General features: G+C 43.6%; 1 protein-coding gene across 12 annotated transcripts in view; it reads right to left on the bottom strand.

Annotated features, from left to right (window-relative positions):
* Window positions 1–14,585, bottom strand: part of kirrel3b (kirre like nephrin family adhesion molecule 3b) — a 166,949-nt gene that overhangs the window by 20,838 nt on the left and 131,526 nt on the right. For all 12 annotated transcript variants that reach the window (XM_030403086.1, XM_030402999.1, XM_030402991.1 and 9 more), the window contains 3 exons: window positions 7,915–8,020; window positions 431–579; window positions 139–266 (listed from right to left, as the gene is read on the bottom strand). In XM_030403086.1, coding sequence (XP_030258946.1) covers window positions 139–266; window positions 431–579; window positions 7,915–8,020 — 383 coding nt within the window. The remainder of the gene's footprint in view (window positions 1–138; window positions 267–430; window positions 580–7,914; window positions 8,021–14,585) is intronic.

Here is a 14,585-nt window from a genome sequence, read left to right on the forward strand (position 1 = left end):
TGGCCTCAGAATCTCAGCTTTAATAGACTTTTAGGAAAGTCTAGAATGCAGGCTTCACCGGAGAGAAGCAGCTTTTGTGAGCTGCCACAGCATGTGGCTGTTTATTAAACAGGTAGCAGTGCAGATCGGTACACTCACCACCCCGGATCCCCTCTTCATCCACACTATGGTTAGCGAGGGATTTCCTGTCCAGGCGCAGTTGAACACGGCGTCAGATCCAAGGTCCACCTGCAAGGACTGAGGCTCGGCCGCCATGCGGGGACCAACTGTTGAAATAAACATCATTAACTGTTTATGATTCATCCATAATCAGGCATCAGCTGTGGTGGCACCGGCTTTTGGAGCAGTAAAAGTAAATGTCCAGAGCGGTGCTACATCACGTTGCTGGCACAAATGAAAGGTGTGCAGTATCGCTGAAGGAGCCACTCACAGTAGACGTCGACGTTGCGGCTGATGTTGGTGCTGCCAAGAGGGTTGGTGACCTCGCAGGAAACAGGCTCCGTGAAGAAGGAGTGGTCCACAATAACCTCGTACGTGTCTCCAGAGACCTCCTTGATTATGCTTCCTCCTTTGGCCCACCTGGTGAGAGGATTAGAAGGCGCGGGAAGGAGAGACGGTGAGAAATGGAAAAAAAACTGAAGGAAAAGGGGAAAAGGCATTAAGACAGGTTTTCACACATCCTTATGTCAATAGCATTCTTTTGTGTGAATAAATCATAATTCTGGGGGCAGGTTTTTCTGTGCTGGCTTCAGCATATTTTTGTGGCAGCCCTCCATGCTGTGACAAGCTCCCTGGCGACTCGGAGCAGACAGCACGTTCCTCATTACGGCAGGCAGAGAGTGCGGCACAGAGTGCCAGCTAAGAAAAACAAATCACAGAATGATAAATGGGTTGCTCCCCCACCTATGAAGACGTTGCTTGACACGTACTGTATTGCAGGCAACAGCTGATGTTAATAAATTGACACGGGATCACATAAAGAACATCTGTTTGTGTTTGTGAGTGATAGCTCCTGTGACAGGAATACAGACACTCCCCACATATTTAGGTGAGACTTTTAGGATGTCAGAAGCGACGGTGCACCGCTCTGCGTGGTGCGGATCGCTCTCTGCTGCTACAACAGACGAGGCCCATTTATAAAAGCGAAGCGAAAGCATCTGCGGATGTCTCAGGTCTCTTTGGGAAGTTTAGACGGTGCTGTGGGACATGCAATGCATCATGCATCTAAACGCTGCCATCCTCCACAATAGAGATGTGGCAGCATGCTGATGTGGCAAATGGAAACAATGACGACGTAGCCGGCGCCTGTCTCCGTTTTATATTCCTGCCAGTACTGAGAGTGGTTTTCGCGGGATAGGGACCCCATTTGTTTTCCATGACTAAGCTGGCCCCATGCTTGACTGAAATGCTATCATTTAAATGAGAACAGATTACCTCATTCAATCAGTAAGTGAAGTGAAGCAGAATTCTAATTGGGCTTCATGGGATTTTTCGCTGCTTTTTCTCCGGCAGTAGGTCTTTTTCGAGTTGTGTTCCTGCGTGACAAGGACACAGCTAAGAGCCCCGCAACACCTGTGTTTCCAAAAATGTTGAAAATAGGGCAGACGGGCGTTTTTGGCCTGTCTGATCCGGTAGTAGAAGTACTTATACGGTGTCTGTGTGTGTCAGCGAGTATGAACAGATGCAAACCCTAGATAGCCTTAGGACAGAATGGAGTTTATCTATAGTCATACATATACATCTCACTCTTTCAGTAGCAGGATATCATATCCCCCAAGTATTGGCATAGGAGGTCATATGTCTACTACACACGGGGAGATTAAAAGCATGTGAAAACCATTATGTTAATATCAATGCGAATATCATTATGAATGTCTCCGCTTCTGTTTGCATGATGATGATGATAAGGATGATGGTGATGTTGGTGATGATCACGGTGATATTAATTACACTGGCGATGGCTGTTGAAAAAAATAATGACTATGATTAAGACGATCACAACAGTGGTAACGGCGATGATGGCGGCGATGACAATAATGAAGACGATGATCGTCACAAAATGAATTACACCAGTGATGAGTTGGTGCTGGAAACAACACTTTCTCAGTAAGGTTCCCTTTGCTAACTGTTTTTGAGCTTTCCCTCATATAACACAAGCTCCATTGGCAGATAGAGTTGTACAACTTGTCAAAGAAAAGTAGAAGTTCCAATTTTCATTATTTTTCGGGGCACTTCGGGGACTCCAAGGTCATTCCTGCTCTTGAAAACAGCAGCGGACAAAACAACCTTTCATGATGTTCCATTTTGTGGCTGTCGTGAGGCTTGAGATCACATCACAAGCAGTAAAAAGCGCTCCGAAAAAATGGACGACTGGGCTAGAACACCCTCATAGCTCACTGATCCAATAGATTTTCAATGATATCCAAAACGACACATGTCACCGCTCCCAGGCGACGACTGTTGCGGCGCACCAGTGGCAGGACATATGTTGCACAGTTGCAGTTTGGTAAGGTTTAGGAAAATATTGTGGTTCGGGTTCAAATGACTATATGACTAATGTAACTTAACTTTTGTACATACGGACATTACATACCTAACTGATGTTGCGTGATGTCAGTTTACTACGTTACTACTTGCTGTTGACTTCTGGTTTCACGGGTCTCCATTCATCCAACGTGGACCCTGTCTTATACATGGCCACCTGACTTCCTCCTTTGCTGCAATAATTTTGCCGTAAAATGTCAACGAGAGCTCGCAATGAATGAGACTATTGGTTGTTATAAGCCGCTTGCGTAGCTGATCAACATGGTTGGGTTATTGATGACAGGCAAGCTGGGCAAACCACATGATGAAGACCATGAGGTTTGATCAAGTGCTCCAAAACACTTACTAAATGGACATCTAGCAGACCTTACTCTGCCATATACTGATGATGGTTTTGACAGTTTTGACCATTCCTAAGACAACAAAAAACATGAATGTGTAAATATATTTTATCGATATCAGCCGAAATTTCCACCTATGCTTCAGCAGCTCATACTGTAGGAGTCAAAGGGCTGAGCGCAGATGTTTGGGCAGCCGGCTGCTCCCGAGTGGAGGTTGCGGCTGCCAGATTTGGGAGCCCTTGACAGTGTTAGAGGGAGCGGAGACAGAATGCCGTCGTCCTCTGGGAGCATGGGAGCTCTGTTGGGGTGTTGGGCCTTGTCCAAGACTCATGTCTAAACATAGCTGGCCCAGGGTAACACAAACACCTGCATTCCCTCTGGGAGGTTAGAAGGGCCAGCGCAAGCTTACTCAATAGCTGACTCACTTTACACTGCTGTATCCTATTCAGGGATTTGATTCAGCCAAAGGGTGTGAATCCCGTACGCTAGACTCTGTGTGTGTGTGTGTGTGTGTGTGTGTTTGTCTACGCGTGTGAGTATAGGCGAGCTGAGCTGTGTGTTTTTGTGGGTCTGTAAGCTAACACCGTTATACAGATAAACAGGTCTGTCGTTAATGGAAGCCGAGGATGAAGGAGACGGGGGGGGGGGGGGGGGGGAGTTTTGTATTCACTGAATGTGATTAAGGCAATAAAACAGTAACAATTAAATTAGGCAGGTATCTGTGCCATCAGCATCGAGACCCACAGTAAATCAGGCCCCACAGTTATTATCAGCATGGTTAAACACAGCGCAGTGCAGCTCCTTTCTGCTTTACATGCATATTGTAAGTGATGACTGTTGAATTCTCAGCGGAATATAAAATAAATATGCAGGTTTTAGTAATGGCATGCTGTGATTTCGACATGCGCATACATTACCGGGCTAATTAATGTTCTGCCAAGGAATTGGAGTAAACAGATACAGTATGTACTTATTGGTGTGTGCCGTATCTATTTGAAAACAAAGACAAGTGTCATGATGGCAGTAAACCTGAAAAAGAAAATAGAAGGTGGGCATAACCTCGGAAATATACAATTTAATAACTGACTTTTCTGTGGGGGATATTTTTTTTTTTTTTACTTCTAGGATATTACATTTTTCTCAACTTTTCAGGGTTATTTGAAAGTTTCAGGTTGTTAAATACTTTTATGTGTAGTCTTAACTTTTCAAGGTAATTTCCAACCTGTCAGGGTCTCATTGATTTGTTTGCAGGAACGGCGCACATTAATCTACAATTTTGCAATTATGCTGTCAATTACTGGAACCAATTACATTTCAGGTGTTGCGCCCCGGCACTTATGTCCTTTTAAATAAAGCAGTGCGCTAAAAGGAGCTTTTTTTTTTTACTCCACTATACTTCGTTCCTTCACACTATTTTGTTGGTGTGTGTGGTGGCAGCTGATGGAGGCATAACAATGTGGCGAGGGAATAGTAGTCTTGTCCAAAAACAGACAATAGCATGTATCAATTAGCTACCTCCACGGTTTGCAACGAAAGAAGAGATGGTGATTATAGTGTCAGTCAAAAGCAAACAAACAATCCAGCAGTAGCAACAACAACACTAAGAGTTGGAGTGTGGGGAGGATTGGGATGTAATTTGCTGCAGTTCCATGCGAAAGGAGGGGGGGGTTTTTGTTGTCGCTCTGTGCACAGTTGTATGTGCAGACGAGGGACCTGATTTGCTTTGTTTGTTATTCTTTCTCGTCTCTCTCGTGGGTTCTTGTTTGGATCTGAGGAAACCCTCTGTGTCTTCATCAGAGGGTGGTTGAGTGATTGTGATGTATGCCAGTTCGCCCTCCTACCATTATAAACAGTAATGAAGATGTTCCGACCCACTCGTCTTTCCCTCTCAGAGACTGTTGATCCCCTGAGTGCAAACTGCAACACATGCCCATTACTCTTACTTCATTCACACCATCAGCACCACTTTTATCTTTCCCTTCCAACCCCCGCCTTCACACCTCTAGTCCTCACCGATCCCCTGACTTCCTTCCTCTGTGCTCTCTCCTTGAGCCGTGCTCTGGCAAAGGTTCAGGTATCTGTAGAGATATATATCTCATTTCCATCTTCACGTTTAAATTCAGATTTATTGAACCGGTGTGGCAATCACCGGGGGTCGCAGGCAGCAGAAACCACCATGCTTTTCGACTAGTGCCCCTACTATCTTGGGTCTGTGTCTCAAGTGTCCATTGAGTCGGAGGATGGCAAAGTGGCGCAGTGCACATTGGGAATGGATGGCTCTCTTGAGGATAGAAAAGAGGCCATCCGTCTAAGAACTACTCTGTCCTTGTGCCGTATCTGATCTGGGGTAGACGGAGTGTATTAGCACTGAAAAATGGCCCCACACTGCTTGACCAGCTTCCTGCTCTCCTCTGCGATATTGCTCTCTAGAGGGAAAATTTGTGGGGGGGGGGGCTGTCCCTAGTCGAAGTCTCTCAGGCAAGCATTATGAAGCCTAAAAGTGTGCTGTCTACCATGTCCTGAGCTCCAATGGTGCACGGGAGTCCTGAAGCGCTTGTATAAATTGCAGATAAATCTAAATGGGAGACTGTGAAACTGGAGAACTGGTGGAGAGTATAACCTTGAAGTATCAAACGTTATTAGTCTGCGCGGATATTATTTAATCCTACGGTGGATTGTGTCAATGACAGAGAGCCAGACAATCGAGAGAAGGCGAGGGAGAAGAGAAAAGGGAAGAAATGAATTACATAAAGGGAAAGTTCAACCTCCAACCTTTTTTCGTTCTGTAGTTTGTCAAAGTAAAAGGAAAAAGTCATCTCAACAGGCATTGCATCTCAGCTCTTGATACCCCGGGGAGAGGTCTGATTCTCGCATTGATCCAGTCTCATAACAATAGAGGTGAAATCCCTTTGCAGGTGCAATAGACGTCCTGTCTATGCTGCGCACCTACACAATCAAATAGAAACCTTGTTTTCCACAATATCGCTGCCCTCCCTCCTCCTTTTCTTTTTCAAAAGGGCAGAATCCATCAAAAAAGCAACATCTCTGTTTTGCCACCTGTGAGTGTGTTGTACATCCATTTCATTTCCCAGTACCATTACAAGATTCAGAGGCGGCCAATTCCGTTTGCTATCGATTTCATTCCATTTATTTATTTTTTTTCCGCCGGGTTTTTAAAACCTCCCACACAGAAAAAACCATCTCTTGACAACTCACTTCAGAATTACACTTCTAGATGACCGCGCAAGATTTTATGAGGATAATTACTGTTCATTTTGTGGTTTCATCACAAATACAAGTGTCGTGGGATAAAATACGAACGGGTTGTTAACAGGATTGCAACAAAGAATGCGCCCATTGATAAAGGACAATGGGTGGAAGGCAGCATTAGATATTGTTAAGGAAAAGAAATACATTACAGTTATTTCTGTTTATGGTCAAACTTGACTCAATAAGTGCCAGGTTGTTTCATTTACAACCGTGTTTTCGGCGGGGTTGTGAAGTTGAATTACAGCATAAAGTAAGCAGGAAATGGGGCTGCTCTGTGTACTTGAATTCAGCCTTATTAAATCATTTTTACTTTAATTATTTGAATACAAGCCAGTTTTCAAGGACTCTTGTACATATTGGATGATTCTGCAGTGGACAATTTATGTGGGGTGCCAATATTGGGCCAATGCAGGTAGCAGTTTACTGCTTACTAAGTGAAGAGTAGGGCTTTGCAGGTCGGGGCAGTGGATGGGTGTGTGGCTTTTTCGACTTTTATTTAGTTTAACGCATAGTTTGGCATTAACACGCTTTTACTAGCCTTAACCATACAGTACAGTAGGTGTTAGGCCCAGATACTGTGTATAGAAATATTTCTTGAAGTGTTGGCATTTGAAGATTAAAAAAAAAAAATGTAAGAGGAAAAACTCTCTGATATTGAATATCAGCAGTCTGTGTGGCGATGAGGTTGCTGAATGCGCGTAAGGTCCGGAGGGTTAGTATCGACGCACCGCATGAGAGGTGTAAAGGTGTTCTACTTGTGCAACAGCCTCAGAAACCATTGAAATCCTCTGATCTGTTTTATATCTTTTGCCACTCAGATTTTAAGTTAAAGCTAAGAAGACAAGAAGAAAAACCTTGACATGACATTTAGACTGAAAACATGCTCTCAAAACTGCTAGAAATGTATGCAGAAAATACAAAGTAAATACTGCAAGGGAGTCACATATGTAATGGTAGGGTAAAGAGTAATTTTTAAGTTGACTCTTTTCTGTAGGGACTTTGTTTCTGTCCCTCCTCAAAATGTTATCTCGTAAAATCTCACTTTTAGAACATCTGATTAAACTAAAACAAAATTGAATAACCAAAACAAAATAACAAAAGAATGGGCTTGAACACAAACTTAAAAGTATGCACTGTAGACCGCGTCGACCACCACTGCACAGCACGCACATAAAAGCACCAGCAGAGCCCTGGGGGGAAACCTGCCTTTTCTTCTATATGGTGTGGAGCACAACCTAATCTCAGAAAAAGCTGTAATCTTGACAGCTCCATCAGATGTCATGCACATTATGTTTCCATCTTTCCTCCAACACACTGTTGGACATTTAATGTTCAGGGGAGATGATATGACCACGAAGCAAACAGCCATGCAACGAAACACTGTATTGCTTTGCTGCAACCCAGTGGAACATGACAAGGTTTCCCAAATTATCTTTTCTGTTGTGTATTTTCATTAAATCTTTCAGCATGATGGTGTTCCATTGCTTGTCTGTTCTTCATTTCAAAAAATGTGCTGTTGGCTGATTAAATGACATCACACCGTCATATGAAGGTGTCCGGTCATGATTAATGCTATCGATGATGAAGTGTTAAATCGACTTAATGTGTAAATATATCATCCACAAGCATTAGTGATTACAGACGACCTCATTTAAAGTTAAATGTAGCATCTTTTCTTTCCAGTCTGCATCACGGGATGGTTTCGTGCTTCATTGCACTCACGCTGAGTGCTCTAGCAACATTTCTATCGCGATCTCACCTGTAGAGTGTGACAGGAGGGTTGGCCTTTGCAGAGCAGTGGAATTTCACAAGGTTGCCCTCCAGAACAGGCTGAGGCTCCACTGAGAGATTGACAAGTGGGAGATCTGAAAAAAAGAAAAGAAAGAAACATACAGACAAAAAGACAACCAATTACAGAGCTGGCAACCTCATCAAACATCCTGTTGTGAACTGTGAGCCTGAGACAAACACTATATTGTTGACATTTACTGTGGCTGAATAAGGCTTAGAAAGAACAAAAAAAAATGCAGAGAAGACAAAAACAGAAAACATTGCAACCTCAAAAGAAAACAGCCAAACACACCTACATGCAAAATACATTCTCTGTTCTATTCAGGGGATCTACATTTTCCACCAATTTTTTCCGTGTGACCCAAAACTGGAGACCTTTTATGTAGCTGTAACACATGTAGTACTTCAGGTAAACACGTCTCCCTTAAAACCACCAGATAAAAAAAAAAAAAAAAAGGCTTTTTTATTGGGATTATCTCACAATACGCTGGCAGAACCGTTGTGACAACTCATCACAGTTTGTGGCAGCCTTTTCTCCCCAATAACAGGCAATTACTCCTGAGTAATTTGTTATCTCCCTGCCACCTACCTAGGGTTTAGGCACAGTTGTTGAATAACATTCCGGTGTATTTCACAGGTGTGGGAGAGAACACGCTATTTTTACTCTCATATATTCGTTAACAATGGTATAGTGCATATTAGCAAATCAAAGGGAAACTTGACTTGATAATGAGTTTCGGTAAATAGCAATTTGGAAAACAGCGAACTGTCCATAGCGCAAACCACTGCAATTAAAACAATGAGCAACCCCAGTGATACAGTACAATTAAAACAGTTCTTGGAATAACAAGCACAGAGATTATGCAAATTTAATAAACAACTTAATTTATCCTAATTGACAAAGGTGGGATCCTTTTTGAAGATACGTGTTCATTTCCATATCAATCCGGTCCCATGTGGAACAAACAGCTATTTACCACGCAGACTCGGGGAATGAATTTCAAGTAGGTATAGCTACAGCATTTGTTGGGGGCTGCACTGGCATATTTTGTCGAGAGTTTCCGATGCAATATGGGGGAAAAATGGACAAACTGACCTTGCTGACCGGTAGTAGCTGTAATTTTAATGGATAATCAAGTGGATGGAGAGTTTCCCATTTGTACTTTTTTAAATGTTCTCATTATGAGTTAGCTTTCAAGGAAACCAAACCCCACCCAACGCATTGTCCTTCACGAGAGCACTTTATGTGGCATTTTTTTTTCTGTCGGGAGGAGGAGGGGATGGCGGTGAACCTACAACAGGGTGAGGCAGCTGCCAAGTCAGAGACCACTGTTGGAGATGGTATTTCGATTTCATTGCAATTAATTAATTTTAAGATGTCTGGACATTTTCCATCCTTGTTTGTGAGGACACATCCAGGGAAGATAAAACATGTTCTTTGAAACTTTAATGTGCAATATGTAGGAATTTAATTCATACTCAAAGCATACAGTAGGGCAGTATATCAGCAGAGTATATTGACTGTTGTCAACTGTAGCTGCTGTGAGCTAATTAACTCAGTTAGCTTAACAGCCAGCAGTCCAGACTGAGATCTTGGGGCACCATGGAAGCGTTGGTGTTGACAGCACTAGCACAGGAGCTTTGGACCAGGATGAGGTTAGCTGGTTAGCATGCTAAACATGCTTTGCAACAGTGCATACGCGCCATGGCATCTAATCTAATGTTATTTTTCTGCAGTTGATAATTTTAGTGAGGTTTTGAATTGTTTCAACCCACATTCTTACATATTGCACATTTAAAATGCAACCTGAAGAAATTTAAATTTGTTTGTAAAGTTTAAACATATCCATGGTTTACAGAGGCGTACAGTGCCAACATTTATTCTGGCAATTAGGTTGATTTTTCCACACGATGGGCTAATATGTGTGTCTGATCTGGAATTTAACACACACTCTACAGTCTGTACCATCTCATCTCCAAGAGTGAATGTGATTTTTTTTTTTTTCATTCATATTTGACTCTAACAACATGAACTAGTGCTAAAAAAAACACCTAAAGTTAAAAATAGGACGCCACTTCAAGAGACTCGACCTCCACAGTGCCATAGCCAGTTTGCCATTTGTGGCTCCAGTTGCATGCTGGTGAGGCATCATAGGCAGTAGATTAGTCACGTGGAGTGAAAAGCTGGTTCGGAGTTTGATGCTGGTGCAGCCATCTGTTTCAAAGGTGCACTCATGCTATCTGCGCTGTGTTCAATAATACTAATGTACTAGCTAGGGACCGTGTGGTGGGCCAGGAGATCCGCACAGAATTAAAGAAGCACACAAACACTGCTGCAGTGAAGCCAAACAACACTGTGTACAGCTATGTCATTCTGTGTGAGTATGTGTGTGTGTGTGTGTGTGTATGGGCATGAAGTGTAGGGAAACTGCTTTTTACCCTGTGGCTGCGCAGATGCTCTGGGCTGGCTCAGCTGCCACAAAGCCCCAGAGAGGGGGGTGGTCCAGGTGCCACATTCCTCCCAGCTCTCTCTCTCACACACACACACACACACACACACACACACACACACACACACACACACACACACACACGTACCATATTCCCCATCAGCAGACTTATTTCCCTCCTAGACAGTTGCCCCCTCCCCCCCAGCCCCCACCGACCACTCTACCACCTTCAAATCCATGAGCTCCACCTGTGCCAGTTCTCCCCAGGCCAGTAAAGCAAACAACAACATTGTGGACCCTGGAACAATGAAGGTGCCCAGCAAGTGTCTCCAGGTACTGAAAATATGACTGTGTGTTTGCAAGAGAAGGCACGTGTTTGGGGGGGGGGGGGCGTAATATTTGTGCATAAGAAAGGGCATGTGATAATGGAACGAGAAAACTATCCACGCCTTGAGCTTGACTGTTAACTGCCCAGTAGGTGCGTTTTGCATCCCGAGCAGTTAATTGTGTAGACAAAAACGCGGGTAGAGGGAACCTCAGAGGCAAAATGACAGATGTGGCAATGGTGAGGGTGGTAATAAAAATCCAACAAGAAGCTGGAGAGTAAAAAGGCAAAGCAGACATAAGAAGAGTGCGTGGGAGATTTTCGAAGTCTGTGTCTGTGCTAATAGACACAGAAGCTAATTGTAGAAGCTGATTCGCGAGCCTAAAAAGTGTTGCTATAATATACTTTTCAGTCATGCCAACCTTTTTTCCTCTGGTCTCGCCGCCAAGAGACTTCTAAGGACACGAATGCTCATTACTGTCAACCTGCCGACTAATTAATGTTCTTTTCAAATTGATAGAGGGCTAAAAACTGACCCGCCCCTGAAAAAGACCTCCGTCCCTCTCAGCGAGAGATAATGGCCTGACGACTTTACATCTATTTCTAAGTCAGACGAGCGCTTTTGTTTGTAGATTCAACTCCCCGAAGAACCACAAGCAAAGACAGCCATGGGAGCAAAGGCAACCGAACGTCTTCCAGCAAAGGCGGTATGTGTGAATCAGGGACTGTCGCATATCTAGCCTCTGACCCGTTAAATACGACAGACATCGGCTTTATAACAAAGTCCAGCTTCCACTTTGATGTATAAATGCATGAGTTGCTGGGCAAATGCATTTGAGGTATCTTATGACGGCACATCAATATGCAAGACTGTTAATTCCCCAGATCTGTCAAGAGAGTAGTGGCGAGGAACAGAGGAGGAGGAGGGCTGGATGGATAGAGGGGGAGAGTGGGACTGACCGGCGCTCCAGTGAAAACAACAGGATGAATGGGCGGGGTAGCGTTATAGTTGGCCGACAGCTTTTGATCGGTTAGTTCAAAGTGGAGACCAGATGGTGTTTTTGGAACAATCTCCCAACTTCTTTCTGTTTCCTGGAGATAGTGCCAACACAAATTGTTTTTCCCTTTTCTTAAAGCTCAATTTCCAATCTCTCCGGGTCACTGTAGACAGCTGTTCTCCAGTAGGACCAGCCTCCAACTCCAGGAGTGTCGGCTGCCTCGGAAGGATGGGGAAGCTGTTCGTGGGCCGTTCGATTATGGCTTCTAGCCTTAGCAATATGGCTGAGCTGTCGTGTGGCAGGCTGAGAGGAATACTTGAGGGGGGAACAGACTGGAGGAGAACCCGAGGTCCAGCATATTGATTATGACATATTCATCCGTGGAACAGCGAAGGATTTGGTTCGTTTAATCAAGGCAGGTGTTCTGCGATTCATACAGCTGCAGAGATGAGGCGTGCTGCATTCCTTGTAGCACCCCTTCAAGTGTCTAAACGTGTGCAGGAGCATCAACGTTGTGCTACTGATTCGATCGATAGTACTCTCATACTCAGAGCACTGGAAGTATGATATTGCGAAATGTCTGCAGGCAGCCAAAAATATAAAACCACAGGAGATAATTCAGTTTCGCGGCATCATTATAACTTAATCTAATGTACACAAAAATGTGCTTTTTATTGCCCCCGTATCCTCTTTCCCTCTCACTTTCAAATCCTTCCTTCTGTCATCTGCCTTCAGATGAATTTCCCATTATCTGCTTGATTAAGCAGGGAGAGCATGTAGCTGCTACCAAAAACAAATCCTCCCCAATTGCACATCTGCATGTTCTTTATTAATTAGTCTCAACAAATGGCATTCATTTTCCTCCCACATGGCTCAGCTTGTTTGCAATGCAAACACACAGAGAACCTTGGCTTTGCGTCCCCAGTGCATTCATTTGCGACTACTTGCTTGGAAAGAGTGAGTTTCTATGTGGGGCAAAGCTCTGCAGATATCCAGCTGGACTAGAAACATATTTGAGGAACATTTTAAAGTTGTGTGATGAGTGGGATTCGTGGGACATGAAACCGCGGCATCAGAAACATATTCCATCGCAGCGGTTTTTACGTCGGGGGGTAGGGGGGTCTACTGATTTAAGTCCAAAGGGCATCATACAAGTTAAGTCATGCTGCCGGAGAAAACAGCATCAGGGGGTAGCCACCCCTCTGCTATCAAATAATTACAGTCTGCTAATGGCCTGGTTTGGACAACTGAAGTCAGCAGTCTATCCAGGGTTCTGTATAACCTCTGTTGGCTCTAAATCCCCCTCATTTTGGCAACATCACCAGGACGTAGTGTATTTAGATGCTAATTTGTCTAACCCTAGGTCAGATAACTCTATATGAACTTCTGTGGGAATGAAAATGCTGAGGTGGATGTAAGGCATGAGCATTGGAGTGATGATAAAAGAAAATACCGTCGTGAAATGCATTGGATTTTAGGCCGGTTTAAGCTGTCGAGCAATGTGCCGGGCCGTGTTCAGATTACGCTCATTTGGTTCGCTATAAGGACGGAGCAGAGACAGAACGGGCGACTAAGCTTAGAGGTGAGCGGAATACGGAATGTTGAGAAGGGCAGACAGACTGAGGAGATTTTAATTACTTTTGTTGCCATTAATATTATCTCACTAATACGGTCAATGACAAAACTCTGGGCAAAAGAAAAAATAAATGAGACTTTTAATTCTTAACACTGGGACTTACATACAAAGAGACATGACGTAAGAGCAGACCGGCGTTTGTGCAGAGGGCGTAAACGCTCAGTGGACATTATTCACAGTTTCAGGAGAAAGCTGCTTATTTGCTGTAGATGAGAGCATCAATATCAATTTAATCTCTGTGCGTTCAATACACAGCCAGCATGCAGGGTGTCAGAGACATATTTGCAATGCATTAACCTCGTACTCAATAGCTGTCAACTCATAATCTTCGACTTCTTGTTAGAAAAAGGGAATCAAAATAATGAAAAAAAGGAAAAGTCGAAGCTCGCACCTCTGACCGTCCACAAATCCAACACAATTTTTTCTTCCCCAAGACTGCCTGCTTGAAATTCATTGCAAAGTGTGATTTTTTTTTTTTTTTTTTCAACAAGGCTATTGGAGGTCGTTAGGTCACACTTTCCACTTCTGACTTCATACCCCTGCCAAAAAAATGAGGAAAAAGTTTTACCCAAAGATCAAAGAGACTCTTAGGCCAGCAAATTCTAATGTAACTCGGTCAGATCTCGGAAGGACAGACGTGGTTGCAGTGTGTAGTCTAGCTTCAGTGACTTGCTGTATCCGACCCTCACCAGGGTCCCACTTAGACTAAGAGCAACTATTCACCAGGGAATGCCATTAATCCCTCCATCTTTGTTAAGGGACTGCGGTGCATTGCAACACCGCTGAAACACATGAAGGACTATGGGATGGAATTTATAGTGTGTAGTAAACGGGAAAACAAAATCTGACAAATTTCCTTTATCTGTGGAGAACATTCTACTTATTAATTATCACTTTTCAAAATCTTTACCTTGAAAACGGACACTGCCCTTTTTAATCCTCTACCAAAACATACGAGTCAATTCTTTTCATTTATATTACACATCACAAATTAAGTCTTTAGCTCTGGCAAGTAGCTCTTCATATGTGGATGACGATGATTCGTTTTTAGTATGTATGCATACAGTTTGTGGCAGGCATTGTGTATCTGGGTCCAGACGACGTCGAGGAAAACACTGATTTAAATCAGAGACTTCACAAATTCTTCAGGCTTTTGACTTTTCCAATCTTAATATACCTGGCGACATTTTGTCCGGACACTTCATTGGCACGCCCATCTTGAGTAAAGCA

Source organism: Sparus aurata, chromosome 2 (assembly GCF_900880675.1).
Source record: "Sparus aurata chromosome 2, fSpaAur1.1, whole genome shotgun sequence".
Classification (NCBI taxonomy): Eukaryota; Metazoa; Chordata; class Actinopteri; order Spariformes; family Sparidae; genus Sparus; species Sparus aurata.